The sequence below is a fragment of the Neopsephotus bourkii genome, unplaced genomic scaffold (genome assembly GCF_033783945.1).
Source record: "Neopsephotus bourkii isolate Nb327-2 ecotype Australia unplaced genomic scaffold, CSIRO-AGI_Nbou_v1 NB_346, whole genome shotgun sequence".
Lineage (NCBI taxonomy): Eukaryota > Metazoa > Chordata > Aves > Psittaciformes > Psittacidae > Neopsephotus > Neopsephotus bourkii.
In genome coordinates this window covers 1,005,934-1,027,098 of record NW_026900852.1, presented here as the reverse complement: position 1 = coordinate 1,027,098, position 21,165 = coordinate 1,005,934, and the positions used below count along the sequence as shown (strand labels likewise).

The 21,165-nt window shown below is 55.5% G+C and overlaps 2 protein-coding genes across 3 annotated transcripts; both read right to left on the bottom strand.

Annotated features, from left to right (window-relative positions):
• Nucleotides 1-1,594: 1,594 nt before the first annotated feature.
• Nucleotides 1,595-15,599, bottom strand: ADD2 (adducin 2). 2 transcript variants are annotated; one of them, XM_061348217.1, is made up of 16 exons: nucleotides 15,521-15,599; nucleotides 14,910-15,000; nucleotides 14,104-14,287; nucleotides 13,058-13,196; nucleotides 11,466-11,617; nucleotides 10,055-10,135; nucleotides 9,127-9,276; nucleotides 8,897-9,040; nucleotides 8,717-8,815; nucleotides 5,073-5,249; nucleotides 4,723-4,980; nucleotides 4,137-4,256; nucleotides 3,929-4,018; nucleotides 3,692-3,842; nucleotides 3,523-3,612; nucleotides 1,595-2,461 (listed from the first exon to the last, which is right to left on the bottom strand). In XM_061348217.1, exons 3-16 carry the CDS (start codon nucleotides 14,284-14,286, stop codon nucleotides 2,166-2,168), a joined length of 2,130 nt encoding a protein of 709 aa, XP_061204201.1. In that variant the 5' UTR covers nucleotide 14,287; nucleotides 14,910-15,000; nucleotides 15,521-15,599; the 3' UTR covers nucleotides 1,595-2,165. The 2 variants fall into 2 exon arrangements, with proteins under 2 accessions (XP_061204201.1, XP_061204203.1); XM_061348219.1 differs by lacking the exon at nucleotides 3,523-3,612.
• A 367-nt stretch (nucleotides 15,600-15,966) lies between these two features.
• FIGLA (folliculogenesis specific bHLH transcription factor) lies at nucleotides 15,967-19,566 on the bottom strand. The gene is made up of 3 exons (XM_061348280.1): nucleotides 19,357-19,566; nucleotides 16,781-16,933; nucleotides 15,967-15,996 (listed from the first exon to the last, which is right to left on the bottom strand). Exons 1-3 carry the CDS (start codon nucleotides 19,558-19,560, stop codon nucleotides 15,967-15,969), a joined length of 387 nt encoding a protein of 128 aa, XP_061204264.1. The 5' UTR covers nucleotides 19,561-19,566.
• Nucleotides 19,567-21,165: the final 1,599 nt, after the last annotated feature.

Genomic DNA, 21,165 nt, shown 5'->3' with positions numbered 1-21,165 from the left:
ACACACAGCGATTGTCGGACACCGGCGCTTGCCCTCCCCTTGGTCCCCCCAGCGGCAGAGCCCCCTCTCGGCTTCATCACCTGCATCCCCGATGGGACCCTCCCCAGTCCGTAGAACCCCATCATCATCATCATCATCATCATCATCATCCTCATTGCCCACGTTGGAACTGGCCTCTCCTCTTCAATGGGGATGCAGGTGATGGGCAGCAATGGGCGCCTCTTGGAGCAATGGTTTGCATCCAGGGATGCGTTCCCTGTTCCCTGCCACAAGATTCCCACATCCCACAGCCTGCGGCTGGAAGGAGAAGGAAGCAGCGAGCCAATGGGCTGCAACAGTGGGTAAAACGCTGGTAGGGGATAGAGTGAGAGTTATCCTTGTGATCCATGTTATCCAGAGGATGGGGTGGTCCCAGGGATGCCCTGACAAGTCATGTCAATGTAACCCTGTATCTGCAGCGAGGACCAGCATCATGGTGATGTCTATTTGACCTGCTGAAGGCATCACTACCTCTTGCTTCCCTATGCTGCATGGGATGCTTGACGCACCCCAGGATTCCAAGTGGGGAAATAAATCCCTGCCTCCTCTAAAACCCCCTGGAGAACAGGAATTGCACAGCCCATGGATACAGAGCATCGCAGGGGGGTGCGGCAGTGTTGTAATGAGCCAACCATGGCATCCCGAGAGGCAGCACAGCCATCCCTATGGGGGTTTGTGGCTTGGGACACGCAGGCTCCATGGCAAAGGGGCCCCAAAGAGCTTTGGGACCAGTGGCAGTTAACAACATCCCATGGGAAATGGGTATGGAGCTGCGGGGAGCATCTCAATGGCTGATATAAAGGTGATGGGCGCTGCTTGTCCTCATGGATGGTGAATGTGGGAGCTCAGGGTCCCCTCTTTTGAGCCCTGGACCTGATGTTTTACTCTCCAACTCACTCACCCTGCAAGGAAAACCCATCCTGCATTCCCAAACCTCCTCCCTTTGGCTTTCTGCTCTTCCAGAAGGGAACACAAAGCAAAAAGGCTTTGAAAACCTGGTGGTGGCATGTGGGAATATGGGATTGGGGTGAGGAAACGCAGAGCCCATGGATCCAGGACCCGCAGGAAGCCCTGTCCCCATGGAGATGGCAAATCCCTGTGTGTTGGAGGAGGATAGGGGCTGATCCATCGGTTTTGTCCCCTTAATACCAGCATTGGAGCAGCGTCAGGACAAAGCATCGCTGGGTCTCATGTTCCCTTTGGGCACGGCCGGGAGGTTGGAATGATGGTCATGTCTCTGTATGGAGAGCTGGAGGCGAGGCTGGGCCGCAAGGAAACAAACCAGGGAGGAGCGCTTGGGATTCCAGAGCTCGGGAAAAGCGTGTGGATGGTGTCGGCGTGGCACAGGCAGTGGTGACGGGGTGACGGGGACGGTGGCATCGGCAGTGAGGTGGCAGCGTCTTCATCCCGAAGTAGCACTTAGTGAAGTTTTGCTCAGTTTTAACAGCACAGACCCTTCCCAAAGGCTCCTTTTCCTTCTCCCTTCTCCGGTGTGGGTTCTGGGATGGGAAATCCGGCTGCGCTTCCTCATCCCACACACACACACACACATAGAGGCAGCAGCACCAGGAGAAGGGGACTCCAGCCCACCAGGAGGAAGGTTATGATCCATAAAGGAAAGGCTCACAAGGCTATGGCCTCTCCTTCAGGAAGAGCAAACCCCCCCCTATTCTGATCCAATTCCCTTGGCAAAGCAGCACCCGATGTGTGAAGCCATTCCAGTGGAGCTTGGGACAAAAAGGTAGGAAAAGAACAACAAAAAACACCCTTTTCTTCCCCAAACCGAGCACATCCGAGCTGCGCCCTGCAATTCACAAAGGGGGGAGCAAACACCCCACATCCAACCCTCAATCCGGGACTGGGAAAGGGGCTGGTACCCAGGAAGGAGAAGGGAGAAGGAGCATCGCAGCGGGTGGGTGTTTCCCCAAGCAGCAAACAGGGGCCACAAATCTTTCCGAAGCTCAGTGACCGCCTCCAATAAGCGGGTGACGAGGGGACGAGGTGCCTGGTGCCGGGAATACCCAAGGAAACAGCTCATCTCCCGGCTTTTCAGCTGCAGGAGCCATGCCTGCGTCTTTGGTGCCTCCTTCCGGAGCGGATTCCGGGCTGGAGGCTTCGGAGGACACTCAGGATTCGATCTTTTCCTTCTTTTTGCCTTTTTTCAGGAAAGATGGGGTCCGGAATTTCTTCTTCTTCTTCGAGGGCGATTTGGAAGGGGACCCATCAGGGGACACGGGGCTGCTGGTCACCGTCTCCTTCTCCTTCGGGGCATCCGTGTCGGTGTTGGCAGGGGACGTTGTCCGCTCCCCGGCTTTGCTTTCCTCGGTGCTTTGCTCCTCGTCCTTCCCATTCACCACCGCTGGCGGCTCCTTCTCAACAGCAGAATCAGCCGGCGCTCGGTCCCCATCCTCCTTCTTGTCACCTTGGCAACGGCAAAGAGGAGAGGTGAGGGTTGGGCATCACTGGCGCTGGGGAGGTTTAAATCCCCCCCCTCGGGCAGGAGCAGGGTTTGGCCTCTGTGCATAGACAACAATGGGGCTCCATCCCCTCCTGCCTCAGGCTCTGCTTCCCTGAGCTTTCCCCTCCCTCTCCCTGCAGCATAAGCGAGGTGGGATGGAGAGCCGGGAAGAGGCAGGCAGGGCAGGCGGTTGGCTCCATCCCGGCCTCGCGGCTGGAATGGAAGCAGGGAGCGAAGAGAACAAGGAAACCCAAGGCATTTCCTGCTGCAAAGCCCTCAGGAGAGCGCTGGGGCCACGGAGAGCAAGGGTACCCCGAGCTGCACCCGTGTCCCTCCTCCTTACGGATGGCCTCTCCGTACTTACTACAGTGACAAGCATTCAGAGTCAGAGGTAACTCCTTGGGTGAGAGCCACACGGGGAGGAAAGAGAAAGGAAGAGGTTGTGGACACAGACACAGACACCACGACACACGATGAGCAAGCCAGAAGCTCCCAATGCCCCCCCAAAACCTGCTGTAAGTGACAACCTGGGACCATATAACAGTGGGAATGGTGCATCCTTAGGTGATGGGACAAGAGGAAACGGCCTCAAGCTGCCCCAGGGCAGGTTTAGATGGAGTTGAGGAGCAATTCCTTGCCCCAAAGGGTGCTCAGGCATTGGAACTGCCCAGGGCAGGGCTGGAAGTGTTCCCAAACCTTGTAGACAAGACCCTCAGTGCCATGGGTTAGTGATGGCCTCGGCAGTGCTGGGAATGGTTGGACTCAATGAGCTTAAAGCTCTTTCCCATCCTGGTTGATTCTGTTAGGACCAGGATGGAGACATCCCCTGCACCCAGTAAAGCCACCAATGGATGCTCCTGATGCTGCCTTTATGGTGCGAGCCCCCAGCAGTGCTGCCCGAGCAGGCTGATGGAGACCTTTATCCGTGTTCAAGCAGGGGCCGGCTGCATCCACCCGCATCCCTCTGCTTCAGTTCCTCACTGCAGACCCCATCCTCATGTCCCTGCTCCCATGGGATCACTCACCCTCCGCGGGCTCCGCAGGCGTCGGGGCCGGGCTCTGCGGTGGGGATGCAGGGGGAGCCTGGCTCTCCTCGGCCACAGCAGCCTTCTCGCCTGCCAACAGAGACATTGCATGCCCCCGAGCCCCATGGAATGGGATTTGGGATCAGGGCTCCCCTTTACCCCTTCCTACCCTGCAGCTTTTTCCTCTCCACCTCCTGCTTGTACTCCTCCAGCTCCTGGTCCGTCAGCTGGCTGAAGGGGTTCGGGGGCTCCGGCTCCGGGGGGGCCTCATCCTGGGATGCTTCTTTGGCTTCTGCATCTCCCAAATGGCTCTCTGTGGACTGAAGGAACAGCCCCGGAGCGGTGTTACCTGTGGGGCGGGATGCTGTGGGGCGGGGATGTGGGGCTGGGATGTGGGGTGACGTACGGGGCTGCGGCTGGTCTCTGCGATCACGCTGGCCAGCAGCTGGGATTGGGGTCCGGCTGACTTCACATCCTGGCGGTTCTGCTCCCGGATCTATGGGGGAGATGTGGATTAGGGGCAAGGAAACCGCCGCCCCCCTCCCCATGGGTCTGTGAAGAGCCCTGCACCCACACCCCAAAGCCTTGGGGGCGGTTTGGGGCCAGGACCAGACCTTGTTCCTCATCTCCAGCACCTCCTGTGGGTCCGTGTAGAGGGGCACGAACTGGTTGGGGTTCTCGATGCGGATTGGGGTCCCGCTGCTGCCTTTTTCCACCTCGTCTGCTTTCAGCCACTGCATCGCAGAGAGAAAACCCCCATAAACAACACATTGTGAAGGAGGGGAACCCATGGAGACCTCAGAGCAGCTTCCAGTGTCTGAAGGGGGCCACAAGGATGCTGGAGAGGGGCTCTTCATCAGGGACTGTAGGGATAGGACAAGGGGTGATGGGTTCAGACTGAAACAGGGCAGGTTCAGGTTGGGGATAAGGCAGCAGCTCTTCCCTGTGAGGGTGGGGAGATGGGGTTTTCCAATAGCTGTTATTATGGCAGGGAATAGAGGAGGAAAGGAAAGTTTGTGCTTAATAAAGGTACCAAAAGCAGCAGTTGCAGCTTCCCGCATACCCCAGTGCGTTCCTGGTGAGATCCCATCCATCCCTTTACCACAGATGCATCACCCTCCAAGCTAACACCATTCCCAGAGCCAGCCCCCTTCCCAAACCACCCCAAACCCCTCCTTTACCCCCCCAGCAGCCCCTCACCGTCGTCTTTGTCTTCTGGCTGCCAGCGCTGCCCTGGGGCTCCTCGGCCACATTGACCCTCATGTAGGTGTTGGGGGTGTTGAGCCACCTCGTCTTCTCCTTCTGCTGCTTCTGGGCGTGCTGCCGCAGCGCGGGCACGGGGGCGGCCTCCTCCTCGAACACAAAGGCAGTGACGGTGGCGGGGATGAGCACATCGCTTTTGGGTTTGCTCTTCTCCTGCACCAGGGGGTAGCGGTACGTGTACCCGGTGCGGTACCCCTGCGGAAGGACACGGCGTTGGGGTGTGAGGAGCATCACCGGGCGGCCGGGATGGGATCGCAGTGGGGTTTGCGGTGCGCCAGCATCCTCACCAGGTTGTCCAGCATCCTCATCAGGGCTTCGAACTCGTGCTCGCCCAAGCGGCTCTTCTGCATGGGCCCGAAGGTGCTGCCCGCCCAGCGCACGGAGCCCACCTCGTGTGCGCGGTGCTTGCTGCGCTCCAGCACAATCAGGTTCTCCGTGCCCCCCGCGCTCGCCAGCGCCGACACCTGCGGTACAGCAAAGGGGGGCCCAGGGGGGATGCTGGTGGGGATGGGCATGGCCACGGCACCCATGGGGGCGCTGGGGACCACGGTGACAGCAGGGACCCGGTGCAGCTCAGTGCATGGGCCTAGGGCACAGTGATGATGCCATGCACAGCTCAGTGCTTATTCTAATAGGCATGGTGCTGAGACCGTGCACAACTCCTTATCCTTGGTGCCATCTTAAGGCATATCAAGGATAAGAGGGTTATGAGGGGCAGTCAACATGGCTTCACCAAGGGGAAGTCGTGCTTGACCAATCTTGTAGCCTTTTATGAGGAAATAACACGGTGGATGGATGATGGCAGAGCGGTGGATGTGGTCTACCTCGACTTCAGCAAAGCGTTTGACACGGTCTCCCACAGCATCCTTGCGGCTAAATTGAGGAAGTGTGGTCTGGATGATTGGGTAGTGAGGTGGACTGTGAACTGGCTGAAGGAGAGAAGCCAGAGAGTTGTAGTCTATGGGGCAGAGTCTAGTTGGAGGCCTGTATCTAGTGGAGTGCCTCAAGGGTCGGTACTGGGACCAGTATTATTTAATATATTCATCAACGATTTAGATGAGGGAATTGAGTGTACTATCAGCAAGTTTGCTGATGACACTAAGCTGGGAGGGGTGGCCGACACGCCAGAAGGCTGTGCTGCCATCCAGAGGGACCTGGACAGGCTGGAGAGCTGGGCGGGGAATAACTTGATGAAATATAACAAGGGAAAGTGTAGAGTCCTACATCTGGGCAGGAACAACCCCAGGTTCCAGTATAGGCTGGGGAACGACCTGTTAGAGAGCAGTGTAGGGGAGAGGGACCTGGGGGTCCTGGTGGACGACAGGGTGACCATGAGCCGACACTGTGCCCTTGTGGCCAAGAAGGCCAATGGCATCCTGGGGTGTATTAGAAGGGGGGTGGTTAGTAGGTCGAGAGAGGTCCTCCTTCCCCTCTACTCTGCCCTGGTGAGACCTCATCTGGAATATTGTGTCCAGTTCTGGGCCCCTCAGTTTAAGAAGGACAGGGACCTGCTGGAGAGAGTCCAGCGCAGGGCAACTAAGATGATTAAGGGAGTGGAGCATCTCCCTTATGAGGAAAGACTGAGGGAGCTGGGTCTCTACAGTTTGGAGAAGAGGAGATTGAGGGGTGACCTTATTAGTGTATATAAATATATAAAGGGGGAGTGTCACGAGGATGGAGCCAGGCTCTTCTCAGTGGCAAACAATGAAAGGACAAGGGGTAATGGATACAAATTGGAGCACAAGAGGTTCCACTTAAACCTGAGAAGAAACTTCTTCTCAGTGAGGGTGACGGAACACTGGAACAGGCTGCCCAGGGAGGTTGTGGAATCTCCTTCTTTGGAGACGTTCAAGACCCGCCTGGACACGTTCCTGTGTAGCCTTACCTAGGTGTTCCTGCTCCGGCAGGGGGATTGGACTAGATGATCTTTTGAGGTCCCTTCCAATCTCTAACCTACTGTGATACTGTGATACTGTGATACAACTCAGTGCTTATTCTAATAGGGATGGTGCTGAGGCCACACAGAGCTCAGTGCTTATCCCCATGGACACGGTGCTGAGGCCGTGCACAACTCAGTGCTTATTCTAATGGGATGATGCTGAGGCCGTACACAGCTCAGTGCTTATTCTAATGGGATGATGCTGAGGCTGTACACAGCTCAGTGCTTATCCCCATGGGCATGGTGCTGAGGCTGTGCACAGCTCAGTGCTTATCCTTATGGGCACAATGCTGAGGCCGCACACAGCTTGGTGCTTATCCCTATGGACATGATGCTGAGGCTGCACACAGCTCAGTGCTTATCCCCATGGAGACGATGCTGAGGCCGTACACAGCTCAGTGCTTATCCCTATGGACACGATGCTGAGGCCACACACAGCTCAGTGCTTATCCCCATGGACACGATGCTGAGGCCGTACACAGCTCAGTGCTTATTCTAATGGGATGATGCTGAGACTGCACACAGCTCAGTGCTTATCCCTATGGACACAGTGCTGAGGCCGCACACAGCTCAGTGCTTATCCCCATGGACACGATGCTGAGGCCGTGCACAGCTCAGTGCTTATCCCTATGGACATGATGCTGAGGCCGCACACAGCTCAGTGCTTATCCCCATGGACACGATGCTGAGGCCGCACACAGCTCAGTGCTTATCCCTATGGACATGATGCTGAGGCTGCGCACAGCTCAGTGCTTATCCCTATGGACATGATGCTGAGGCCGCACACAGCTCAGTGCTTATCCCTATGGACATGATGCTGAGGCCGTGCACAGCTCAGTGCTTATCCCCATGGACACAATGCTGAGGCCGTGCACAGCTCAGTGCTTATCCCCATGGACACGATGCTGAGGCCCCACACAGCTCAGTGCTTATCCCTATGGACACGATGCTGAGGCCGCACACAGCTCAGTGCTTATCCCCATGGACACGATGCTGAGGCCGCACACAGCTCAGTGCTTATCCCCATGGACATGACTGAGGCCTCACAGCTCAGTGCTTATCCCTATGGACACGATGCTGAGGCCGCACACAGCTCAGTGCTTATCCCTATGGACACGGTGCTGAGGCCGCACACAGCTCAGTGCTTATCCCCATGGACACGATGCTGAGGCCGTGCACAGCTCAGTGCTTATCCCTATGGACACGATGCTGAGGCCGCACACAGCTCAGTGCTTATCCCTATGGACACGATGCTGAGGCCGTGCACAGCTCAGTGCTTATCCCTATGGACACGATGCTGAGGCCGCACACAGCTCAGTGCTTATCCCTATGGACACGATGCTGAGGCCGCACACAGCTCAGTGCTTATCCCTATGGACACGATGCTGAGGCCGCACACAGCTCAGTGCTTATCCCTATGGACACGATGCTGAGGCCGCACACAGCTCAGTGCTTATCCCATGGACAGATGAGCCCACAGCTCATGCTACCCATGACACATGCTGAGCCGCACACAGCTCAGTGCTTATCCTTATGGACATGATGCTGAGGCTGTGCACAACTCAGTGCTTATCCCCATGGGCACAGTGATGAAGCCGTGCACAGCTCAGTGCTTATCCCCATGGACACGATGCTGAGGCCGCACACAGCTCAGTGCTTATCCCTATGGACACGATGCTGAGGCCGCACACAGCTCAGTGCTTATCCCTATGGACACGATGCTGAGGCCGTGCACAGCTCAGTGCTTATCCCTATGGACACGATGCTGAGGCCGTGCACAGCTCAGTGCTTATCCCTATGGACACACACCCACACCAGTGCTGAGGCCGCACACAGCTCAGTGCTTATCCCTATGGACACGATGCTGAGGCCGCACACAGCTCAGTGCTTATCCCTATGGACACGATGCTGAGGCCGCACACAACTCAGTGCTTATCCCTATGGACACAATGCTGAGGTCGCACACAGCTCAGTGCAGGGCCAGGTGCTCACCTGGATCTCGCAGGCCGCCTGCAGGTGGAAGATGCTGTAGAAGGCCTCCTCGGCCGTGTCCCCCAGTGCCAGCACGCCGTGGTTGCGCAGCACCAGGATCTGCAGCACCGATGGGGCCATCAGCGGGACAAGGCGGGCACGATGGGGTCACCCCTTTCCCGCCTGTCCCCATCCCCTCACCTTGCAGGTGGGGCCAAGGCATTTCTGGAGCTCGACCCGGTCCCCTTCCTCCTCCACCTCCCCTCTGAAGTCGAAGTAGGCGACGTCCCCCAGCAGCAGCGCGGCGCGGGAGATGGGCAGCACCCCACAGCGCATGGCCGAGACCTGCGGGGGGGCACGGGGGTGACAAACCCCATCCAACACCCCCGTCCCCTTCCCCAAACCCCACCCCGAGCACCCCAATGTCTCACTGCAGCCGTGGCCGGGGTGTGCAGGTGGATGATGCAGCGGGTATCGGGGCGCGCGGCGTAGATGGCGGCGTGGAGGCTGAAGCTGCGCGCGTCCGGGGTGAAGTTGGTGCTGCCCTGCTCCACCACGGCCCCCAGCACGTTCACCTTGATCTTGGGGGGACAGAGAGGGGGCTCGGAGCTCCTTCAGCATCCAGGGTTGTGGGGGTGATGGGAAGGGATGGAGATGGGAGTGATGGGTAAAGGATAATAGGGATGGGAGCGATGCTCCAGGGATAACAGGGATGGGGGTGATGCTATAGGGATAACAGGGATGGAAGCGATGCTCCAGGGATAATAGGAATGGGGGTGATGTTACAGGGATAACAGGAATGGGAGTGATGGATAAGGGATAACAGGGATGGGAGCGATGCTACAGGGATAACAGGGATGGAGCTGATGGATAGGGGATAGCAGGGATGGAGCTGATGGACAGGGGATAACAGGGATGGAGGTGATGAATAGGGATAACAGGGATGGGAGTGGTGCTATAGGGATAACAGGGAATGGGGGTAATGGGTAAGTGATAACACAGATTGGGGTGATGCTACAGGGATGGGGGTGATGCTACAGGGATAACAGGGATGGGAGTGATGCTACAGGGGTAACAGGGATGGGGGTGATGGATAGGGGTAACAGGGGATGCTATAGGGATAACAGGGATGGGGGTGATGGATAAGGGATAACAGGGATGGTAGTGATGCTACAGGGGTAACAGGGATGGGGGTGATGGATAGGGGTAACAGGGGATGCTATAGGGATAACAGGGATAGGGGTGATGAACAGGGATAACAGGGATAGGGGTGATGGATAAGGGATAACAGGGATGGGTGTGATGCTATAGGGATACCAGGGATGCAGGTGATGCTATAGGGATAACAGGGATGCTCACCAAGCTGGCCGCTGTCACCTCGCTGCATGCCAGCCCCTGTGGGGCCACCAAGAAATGCTCCTGTTCCTTGCTGACGCGTAGCTGCAGAAGGAGGAGGCACACGTGGGTGTAAAAGGGGGAAATACATCCTAAAATCACCGCCATACCCGTCACGGTACCCCCAAACCCTTACCCCAGGAGCCACCCCCCCCGAAAGTCCTCAAATGCACCAAAACCCCCCAATACCTCCCCCAAAACCCACAGAGGTCTCAAAAAGTGAAAGAAACCTTAAAAACACCCCCAAAACCCTGCACCCCCACACCCTGCCCTGAAAGCCCTCACCCCCCAACACCTCCCACACCCCCAAAAACCCCAAATCACCCCAAAACCTTACTTTCCCAAAGCCAACACACCAAAATACCCCAAATACACCCCAAAAAAGGCCCCAAACTGCCCTAAAATCTTTATCTCCCCAAACCTGACCAAATACCCCAAATATGCCCCAAAAAAAACCCAATCCTCCAAATCTTCTCCTCCCAAAACCAACACACCAAAATACCCCAAATACACCTCAAAAAAGCCCCAACCCCCCCAAATATTTGCCTCCCAAAACCTGACCAAAAAACCCCAAATACACCCCAAAAAAGCCCCAATCCCCCAAATGTTCACCTCCCAAAACCAACACACCAAAATACTCTAAATACACCCCCAAAAAGCCCCAAACCCCCCAATCTTCACCTCCCAAACCCAACACACCAAAATACCCCAAATACACCCCAAAAAAGCCCCAATCCCCCAAATCTTCACCCCCAAAGCCAACACACCAAAATACCCCAAATACACCCAAAAACCCAAACCCCAAAACCCCAAACCCCACCCAAAACCAAAAACACCCAAAAAAGCCCCAACCCCCTCAAAATCTTTGCCTCCCCAAACCTGGCCATATACCCTAAACACCCCCAAAAAAGCCCCAACCCCCCCCAAATCTTTGCCTCCCAAAACCTGACCAAAATACCCCAAACACACCCCAAAAAAGCCCCAAACCCCCAAATATTCGCCTCCCAAAACCAACACACCAAAATACCCCAAATACACCCCAAAAAAGCCCCAATCCCCAAATCTTCGCCTCCCAAAACCAACACACCAAAATACCCCAAATACACCCCCAAAGACACCCCCAAAAAGCCCCAAACTCTCTAAAATCTTTGTCTCCCAAAATCTGACCAAAATACCCCAAATACACCCCCAAAAAGCCCCAAACTCCCAAATATTCATCTCCCAAACCCAACACACCAAAATACCCCAAATACACCCCAAAAAAGCCCAAATCCCCCAAATCTTCGCCTCCCAAAGCCAACACACCAAAATACCCCAAATACACCCCAAAAAAGCCCCCAATCCCCCATTCCCCCCCCGTTTTCGGGATGCTCACGGTGACAGCCGCGTGTCCCAGCTGGGCCCAGCCATAGAGGTCCAGCAGGCGGTGGATGCTGCCCACCTTGCAGCGCATCAACCGCTCGCCCTTGGCCAGCGCCGGTGCCTCGGGGCCGTGCAGGTCATTGATGGGGGTGACCGAAGCCAGCCCTGGGGATGCGGCACCCCCAAAATGAGAGGGAGAAGTGGGGGGGGTTGGTTTGGAACCCCCTTCCCAACACTGGGATGGTCCCTTGGGGAGTGGAGGGGGATGGAGCTGGGCTTGGGGTCCCAAAGGTTTGGGGGTCCTAAAGGTTAAAGGGAATCCAAAGGTTTGGGGGTCCTAAAGGTTAAAGGGAATCCAAAGGTTTGGGGGTCCCAAAGGTAAAGGGATTCCAAAGGTTTGGGGGTCCTAAAGGTTAAAGGGAATCCAAAGGTTTGGAGGTCCTAAAGGTTAAAGAGATTCCAGACGTTTGGGGGTCCTAAAGGTTAAAGGGAATCCAAACATTAAAGGGATTCCAAAGGTTTGGGGGTCCTAAAGGTTAAAGGAAATCCAAAGGTTAAAGGGAATCCAAAGGTTTGGGGGTCCCAAAGATAAAGGGATTCCAAAGGTTTGGGGGTCCTAAAGGTTAAAGGGAATCCCAAAGTTAAAGGGAATCCAAAGGTTTGGGGGTCCCAAAGGTAAAGGGATTCCAAAGGTTTGATGGTCCCAAAGGTTTGGAGTATCCTAAAGGTTTGGAGGATACCAAAGTTTGGTGATCCCAAAGGTAAAGGAATTCCAAAGGTTTGATGGTCCCAAATGTAAAGGGATTCTAAAGGTTTGGAGGATCCCAAAGGCAAAGGGATCCCAAAGGTTTGAAAGATCCCAAAGGTTTGGTGGTCCCAAAGGTAAAGGGATTCCAAAGGTTTGATGATCCCAAAGGTTTGGAGAATCCTAAAGGTTTGGTGGATCCCAAAGTTTGGAAGATCCCAAAGGTAAAGGAATCCCAAAGGTTTGATGGTCCCAAATGTAGAGAGATTCTGAAGGTTTGGAGGATCTCAAAGGCAAAGGGATCCCAAAGGTTTGGAAGATCCCAAAGGTTTGGTGGTCCCAAAGGTAAAGGGATTCCAAAGGTTTGGAGGACCCCAGAGTCTGGTGGTCCCCAAAACTGAACAGATTCCAAAGGTCTGTAGGTCCCAAAGATAAAGGGATACCAAAGGTTTAGAGAATCCTGAAGGTTTGGAGGATCCGAAAGGTTTGGTGGTCTCAAAGGTAAAGGGATCCCAAAGCTTTGGAGGATCCCAATGGTAAAGTGAATTCCAAAGTTTGGTGATCCGAAAGGTTGAATGGATTCCAAAGGTTTGGTGGTTCTGAAGATAAAGGGATCCCAAAGGTGTGGAGGATCCCAAAGGTTTTAGGGGATCCCAGGGTTTTGGAAGAGGCTACTTGGGGTCTGCAGCCTGACCCTGTGGTCCTCGATGCCCTCCCTCCACCCTCACCCCTCTCCACTGGGAATGAGAACATGGAGCTCTAGGGGATGTTTCCTCACCTCCAAACCCATCAATTAAGGAAAACCCTCAAGAATTTCACCAAATGATTCCCTTTTTGCCCCAAAGAAGCTGCTGCCGTACCCATGGGGGAGGTGGGGAGGACGGCAGGGGACGTGGTGGCCATGAAGTCAGCGATCTGCCGCAGGGCCCATATGTGGGACGAGTTGTTCCCCTTCTTCATCTGCTCCTGGATGAGGCTCTCCAGCTCCTCCCTGAAAGACTGCGGCACCCCGGCCCCACCGGTGTCATCCCCATCACCATAGGGATGCGGTGACCGAACAGGGAGCATCCGGTGGCACCGGGGTGCGGGTACCACCGGGTCAGAGGTGGCAGCATCGTTGGCTTGGTGGCATCAGCAGCACGTCGGCAGTGCCACCACTGATAACGCAGTGACTGCAGCCCCATGGGCTCGGTGGCAGTGACATGGCCAGCTTGGTGGCACGGGGGTGGCACTACCGGGCAGCCGGGGACGTGTCCCCATCCAACACAAGTGGAATTTGCTTGGGAGAGGAGGGATGGGGTTGGGACAGAAGGGTCTGAGTTAGGGCAGGAGGGATGGGGTTTGGGGATAAAGATAGGATTTGGGGACGAGGAGAGACAGGATTTGGGGACAAGGAGGGACAGAGGCAGGAGGAACAAGGCTGAGGACAGGAGGGATGGGGTTTAGGCACAGGAAGGGTGGGATTTGGGGACAAATAGGAATGGGTTTTGGAGCACAGGAGTGACGGGATTTGAGGACAGGAGGGATGGAGTTTGGGGACGAGGTGGAATAGGGTTTGGAAGACAGGAGGGATGGGGTTTGGAAGACAGGAGGGATGGGGTTTGGGGGCACAAGAGGGATGGGGTTTGGGGGCACAAGAGGGATGGGGTTTGGGGGCAAGGAGGGATGAGGTTTGAGGACAGGAGGGATGGAGTTTAGGGATAAGGAGGGCCAGAGTTTGGGACCAAGGAGGGATAGGATTTGGGGACAAAGGGAGATAGGAGGGAGAGGGGCAGGAAAAACAAGGTTGGAGAGAGGAGGGGCAGGGTTTGGGGGCACAGGAGGGATAGGATTTGGGGACGAGGAGGGATGGGGTTCGAGGACCAGGAGGGACCGGGTTCAGACCCCGGGAGGTGCCGCCGCTTACCGGGCTCTGCAGGATCATGGTGACCCTCTTCTTCTGCTCCATCATGTTGAAGTCCTGCCGCAGGTCCGCTGCCATGTTCCGCTCCCGCAGGTACTCGGGGTCCTCCTCAGCCAAGCTCTCCAGGTAACGGGGCCCGGGGCCGGGGGGCTCGGGCAGGGGCTCGGGGCTGGCCACGGAGCTCATCCTTGGACGGGAACGCGGGGACAGGGTCAGCGGGAGCGCCCTCCGCAGAGGCAGATTGGGAAGCAGGCAGCGCAGATACCCCCAAGCTGCACGCTGGAGATAAGCCCCATCCGGCCTCCGCCCTTCCCATAGGGACAACCCATCCCTGTGATGAGTTGGCACCTTCAGAACATGATGGGGGTGCACCCAAATCACCCCCCAAAACCAAGCAGTGGCTGAGAACGAGCGGCTCAGTGCACTGATGGGAGCAGCACCGATGGCATCCGCCCTGAGGGATGCTCCCAATCGATCGCGTTTGGGATCGATGCCACGGTGTCACTGCCGCTGTGAACCCCACAACGCCACCAATGACACCTCCCCTTCCTGTAAAGTCTTCAGTGGGGTGTTTTAGGGGTGCTGCTGCACCAAAATAAGGGGTAAATAGACCCAAATACACCCCCACATAGGGGGTGCAGAGGTGGTCCAAACTTGAGCTGCTCCCCCCAAATCCCAGAGGACCCCCCCCAAACAGAGCATCCCAATGCTCAGTGCTTCCCCCAATGCAAAAGCAGAGTCCCCCACATCCTCCATAGCTCCCCATGTGTCCCCCCCCCCAAAGCCAGCTCTGCTGCCCCGATACCCACCTGGCTCACAGGGAAGCAGGGAGCCTTTTCCAGGCTTGAATTCCCTGGGAGGGTCCCCACCGAAGGGCGAACGTCAGGGGGTGGCAGGATCCTGAGCATCCCAGCAGGAATTCCCCCCCCCCCCAAAGCGGAAGGAGGAAGAAGAGAGGGGTCTCTAAAGGCCCCCCCTCATCACTGCGTGCTGGGAATAGGGGGGGAATAAACGACACCCCCATGCTCCCACCCCCCATCCATCCATCCATCCATCCAACATTCCCGGCCGCCTCCGCCCTCGCCGCACCCAGCGCCGCTGCGGCAGCCGCAGGGATGGCGGATGAGGAGGAAAACCAGGGAATTTCCCTTGTTCTGGATGCGGCCCCGCGTCCCCCATGGATGCGGATTAAAGGGGGGAAAGGGGGGATTGGTACCCACCACCCGCAGAGGATAAAGACAGGGAAGGGGGGGGTAGGAATAGATGGAGCCCCCCCAAACCTGCATGCAGCCTGCTTGGGGAGGGTGATAAAAGACGGGAAAGAGATGGGGGGGTCACCCAATTTGTTGTGTGCCCCCCCCCCCAAAAACCCTCCCATGGATGGGGATGCTGCGGCCGGGAGGATGCTGCCATCACCCACCTCCTCCTCAGAGCATCCTCCTCCTCCTCAGAGCATCCTGACAAAGGCCCCCCCCCCCCCGCGCAGGTCCAGCTCCTTCTGCCAACACGCTCCGCCCCATAGAGGTGGGGGGGACCCATGGACCCCCATTGAGTGCAAATAAACGCGGTGGGAAGCACACAGGAGCAGCATGGACACCCCCCAAAATCCTCTTTTATTATGAGATAGATGGAGAATTGGGAGTTCTATTAAATAAAGGGGGGGGAGCAGCGCTGCTAATTGCTAATTACATTCACATAAAGCTATTAATTACAGCTCTGGCCTCACCATCGTGGTTGAGGAGTGATGGACCCCCCCCATAATGGGGATAGGCAGGTTGAGGGGCAGTGTAATGGGATGTGGGGCTGGATCCGGCCGTGGGACAGGAGGCAGCCCCCAAAGGAAGTGCTGGAGCATCCAACTTGGTGTCAGACCAGGTCCAGGTCCCCCGTGGGTCTCTGCAGGAGATTCCAGGGGTTTTTAGGGATTGGCTGGTAAAACCTTCAAAAACAAGCCCCCAGAACACAAGGTTTTGCTCATTTTGGAGTATTTTGGGGCATATATACATATATGGTGTATTTTATATATTTAATATGCTGATATAAAGCAGAGGCTCCCCAAAGCCTGAGCTCAGGGGTGGGAGCTCCCCACAAGGCTCATGGGTGCCCCCATCCCATATTGTCCCCCACTACTGGGTGCACCCAACCCCATCACCCCAACCCTGACCCCCAACTCACCAGCTCCCCACTCTCCTGTAGCATCCCAGGGTTGGGGTGCAGCACAGGGGCAGCACCCCATGGACACGGGGGGGCAGCACCAGGCCCTGTCCCAGCGGTGCCACCATGAGCATCCTGCTGGTGTGAGAAGAGGGGAGAAAACACTGAAACTGGGGTGCTGGGCCCCCCCCATCCCTCTGCCATCTAGGAGGGCATTGATATGCTTGAGGGGTGCCCGATGCCGGCTCTATGGAGATCAATAGGACCAAGGGCAAGGAGCAACCCCAGGTGCAGGTTGGGGCGAGAAGTTATGGAGAGCAGCCTGAGGGCAAGGATTTTGGGGTGTCGGTCAATGAGAACCCCCCCATGTGCTAGGCTGCACCCCCAAAGCATCTTCCAGTGTCTGAAGGGGGCCTATAGGGATGCTGGAGAGGGGCTCTTCATCAGGGACTGCAGGGATAGGATAAGGGGTGATGGGTTCAGACTGAAACAGGGGAGGTTGATGTTGGGGTGACCCCCCCTTTACCTTGACCCCCCCCGTTTCCTCCAGCACCAGCCGCAGCAGCCGGATGTACTCAGTGGCTGCCTTCAGGGTGTCCACTTTGCTGGGCTTGTGGTCGCGGGGGACCAGGGGCACCAAGGCCTTGAGCTTGGAGAAGCCGCTGTTGATGTTCCTGATCTGCAAAGGGGGGGATAAAGAGAAGGGAAACTCATTGGAGTGCATGGGGGGGGGACCCCAAGGGTGAACTGGGAACCATGGGATTTAATTGGTGACACCAGAATCAACCCATGTGCTGCTAGGATTAAACTGGGGACCCCAGAATTAAGCCCTGTGCTGCTAGGATTAAACTGGGCCCCTTTAGGATTAAACTGGGGACCCCAGAATTAAACCATGTGCTCCTAGGATTAAACTGGGCCCCCCAAAATTAAACCATGTGCTGCTAGGATTAAACTGGGGACCCCAGAATTAAGCCCTGTGCTGCTAGGATTAAACTGGGCACCCCCAAAACTAAGCCATGTGCTGCTAGGATTAAACTGGGGACCCCAGAATTAAGCCCTGTGGTGCTAGGATTAAACTGGGCCCCTTTCCCCAGAATTAGCTGTTGCTTAAACTGGCCCCTTTAGGATTAAACTGGGGACCCAGAATTAACCATGTGCTCCTAGGATTAAACTGCCCCCCAAATTAAGCCATGTGCTTCTAGGATTAAACTGGGGACCCAGAATTAAGCCCTGTGCTGCTAGGATTAAACTGCCCCTTAAAACACCCAAAACCACCCAAAACCCCCCCAAAAAAACCACCAGGATTAAACTGGGGACCCCAGAATTAAGCCCTGTGCTGCTAGGATTAAACTGGGCACCCCCAAAACTAAGCCATGTGCTGCTAGGATTAAACTGGGGACCCCAGAATTAAGCCCTGTGGTGCTAGGATTAAACTGGGCCCCTTTAGGATTAAACTGGGGACCCCAGAATTAAGCCCTGTGGTGCTAGGATTAAACTGGGCCCCTTTAGGATTAAACTGGGGACCCCAGAATTAAGCCCTGTGGTCCTAGGATTAAACTGGGCCCCCCCAAATTAAGCCATGTGCTTCTAGGATTAAACTGGGGACCCCAGAATTAAGCCCTGTGCTGCTAGGATTAAACTGGGCCCCTTTAGGATTAAACTGGGGACTCCAGAATTAAGCCAAGTGCTACTAGGATTAAACTGGACACCCCCAAAACTAAGCCATGTGCTGCTAGGATTAAACTGGGCCCCCCAAATTTAAGCCAGGTGCTGCTAGGATTAAATGGGCCCCCCCAGAATTAAGCCCTGTGCTACTAGAATTAAACTGGGCCCCCCAAAATTGAGCCATGTGCTCCTAGGATTAAACTGGGCCCCCCCAAATCAACCCATGTGCTGTTAGGATTAAACTGGGGACCCCAGAATTAAGCCCTGTGCTGCTAGGATTAAACTGGGCCCCCTAAAATTAAGCCATGTGCTCTTAGGATTAAACTGGGCCCCCCAGAATTAAGCTAAATGCTGTTAGGATTAAACTGGGCCCCTTTAGGATTAAACTGGGGACCCCAGAATTAAGCCATGTGCTGCTAGGATTAAACTGGGGACCCCCAAAGCTAAGCCAGGTGCTCCTGGGATTAAATTGGGCACCCCCAGAATTAAACCATGGGCTCCTAGGATTAAATTGGGCACCCCCAGAATTAAGCCCTGTGCTCCTAGGATGAAACTGGCCCCCCTCAGGTTTGAATTGGGCTCCCCAAGATTAACCCAGGCCTTCCTATGGTGAATCTGGGTACCCCAGAATTAAACCTGCCCCCCCCTCAAATGAAGCCAGGTCCTCCTAGGACTAAACCAGCCTCTACTCAGGATTAAACTGAGCACCCCAGGGTTGAACCAGGCCCTCCCAGGATCAAACCCACTCCCCTCCCAGTTTAAACCAGGTCCTTTTAGGATTAACCTGGCCCCCCATAATTAAACCCCCTAGGGTCACACCAGGCCCCCCAGAGTTAAGCCAGGTCCTCCTAGGATTAAACCCAGTCCCTCAGGATTAAACTGGGCTCTGTTAGGGTTAAACTGGAGCCCTCAAACTAAGCCAGAACCTCCCAGGGTTAAACCTAGCCTTCCATAGGATTAAACTGGGATCTAACCAGGCCCCAAGGGTTAAAAGAGGTCCTTTTAGGATGAAACTGTATGAAACCCCCCATATTATAGAAAAATATAAGAATATAATGTATTAATATAGTAATATAATATGATTAATGTATTGATATATTACCATATTAATATATTTGTTATACTGAATATAATATAGTATTAAATATAATATTAATTAGTGTATTGTAATGTAATTAATAATATAATTAATATTTAATTAAGATAATGATAAATATTGTATTGGATATAATACTACATTAAATATAATAAACATATTGTAATACATATGCTATATAACCCCCATATTAAACCAGACCCCCCAAAGGCTTCCTCCTATTCATGACCCCCAGCAGAGGCCTAAGGCCAACGGCCCAAGCACCCAGGGGTGCCCATGGTCCCCCCCATCACCACCATCACCATCACCCCCCATGCATGGGGCCGGGGTCCCCCTCTCACCCTCTCCCTCTCCTTGGCATTGGCCAACTGCCTCCTCTCCAGCGCATCCCCGGCATTCCCGATGGGCTCGTACCCCCCGGCCGGCCCCTTCCGCAGGCGGGCGATGGAGGCAGAGCAGGGCAAGGGGCCATGGAGCTGCCTCAGCACCCGCTCCAGCACCTCCGGGGCCGGGGTGGGCAGCAGGGCCCCCAGGGCCGGCTGCATCCCAGCTCCATCCATAGCCGTGGATCAAGCAACCCCAGTGGGAACCGGGTTAAGGGTTTATATAGGTTCCTATAGGGGCCCTTAAGTGCTCAACGAGCTGCAGGTGGGGCTCGTTGCAGCCTCATGGGCAGGCCTGGGCGTGCCTCAGTTTCCCCTCTCAGGGGCCAAGCCCCCAGGGTCAGTGGCCACAAAGACTTGGTCATGGAATGGTTTGGGTTCAAAAGGAGCTTTCCAAGCCCTAAAAGGGACCTAAACCCAGCCCCAGGAGTGTAAAGGGGAGCCCTATAGGGACAAGGCTTGATGTGATGGGGATGGGCAGCTGGCATTGCCCCATAGGGACAAACAGGGGTTGGTTCTTGTGTCCCTAAGAATGTGTGGGACTCAGTGACCACAAAGACTTGGTTGTGGAATGGTTTGGGTTCGAAAGGAGGTTTCCAAGCCCTAAAGTGACCTAAAACAGGCCCAGAAGTATAAATAGGAGCTCTACAGGGACAAGGCTTGATGTGATGGGGATGGGCAGCTGGCATTGCCCCATAGGGACAAACAGGGGATGGACTGGGGGGTTCTGGTGTCCCTAAGAGCCAATCCCCCAGTGTCAGTGGCCACAAAGACTTGGTCATGGAATGGTTTGGGTCGGAAAGGAGCTTTAGATCTTAACAGTTCCAAGCCATAAAACGAACCTAAAACCAGCCCCAGGAGTGTAAATGGGAGCCCTACAGGGACAAGGCCTGATGCGATGGGGATGGGCAGCTGGCATTGCCCCATAGGGACAAACAGGGGATGGGTTGGGGGGGTTCTTGTATTCCTGGGAACGTGGGAATGCGCTTTGGGATGGGGAAAAGGGAACGGCGAGGGCTGTTTCGGTAGGTGGCACTGTTGGTCCTCGCGATCCCGGAACCCAGAGGGAGGCTGGAAAAAGGGGGCAAATTCCCCTTTTCCCATCAAAACGGTGACGCTGGGTCAGTCACTGGGGGGGAACCTCATCCCAAGCCCTTCATTGGGGTGGTTTCCCCCTCCCCATCCTCCTTTCCCGTGTTTTCATAGGGAAAAGCCCCCCCAAAGTGCCTCACCCCGCTTTATCCACTGAATGCGGGGCTGTCCTATGGGGTGCGTTGAGGGACATGGAAGTGGTCCCCATGCAGCGCTGTGGCCGCTGTGCCTCAGTTCCCCCACACCTGAATGGGATGAAAACCATTCCCAAATCCTGGCAAACTGCGAAAAACCCACAAATGAGCCCCAAAATGAGCCTTGGGGATGCCCGGAAGGAAAGGAGCTTTTATTAGACCTCGGAAATCCCAATTTTCCCCTCTTTAATGCTCCATAATGAGCTTCCCTGTCCCGCAGCCAGATTGGGATAATCCCATTATTACTGCCCTCATCGGAGGAGTGGAGCTTACGGCTTAATGCGAGGGGAGGTGGGTTTAGAGCCACCCCAAAACCAAAGGTGGGGGTATCCAAAAGGGGGAATTAGGGCTGCAACATTCCCACCTCCCAGCAGCCGGGATGTGCTCCTTTCCCCTTGTTTTCCAGCTGGGAATACCGGGTGTTTGGAGGTGACAACTCAAAGGGAGAATGGGAAGTACGGAAGAGGGTGATGAGGGGTTT

Coding starts and splice junctions, on each gene's coding strand:
- ADD2 (XM_061348217.1), bottom strand. CDS start 14,286: ATGAGCTCCGTGGCCAGCCCCGAGCCCCTGCCCGAGCCCCCCGGCCCC. Junction 10,136..11,465: donor TGGGACACGCGGCTGTCACC/GTGAGCATCCCG, acceptor CTCCTTCTGCAG/CTACGCGTCAGCAAGGAACA. Junction 4,981..5,072: donor TGAGGATGCTGGACAACCTG/GTGAGGATGCTG, acceptor GTCCTTCCGCAG/GGGTACCGCACCGGGTACAC.
- FIGLA (XM_061348280.1), bottom strand. CDS start 19,560: ATGCAGCCGGCCCTGGGGGCCCTGCTGCCCACCCCGGCCCCGGAGGTG. Junction 16,934..19,356: donor ATGCCAAGGAGAGGGAGAGG/GTGAGAGGGGGA, acceptor CCCCCTTTGCAG/ATCAGGAACATCAACAGCGG. Junction 15,997..16,780: donor AGGAAACGGGGGGGGTCAAG/GTAAAGGGGGGG, acceptor AATCTCCTGCAG/AGACCCACGGGGGACCTGGA.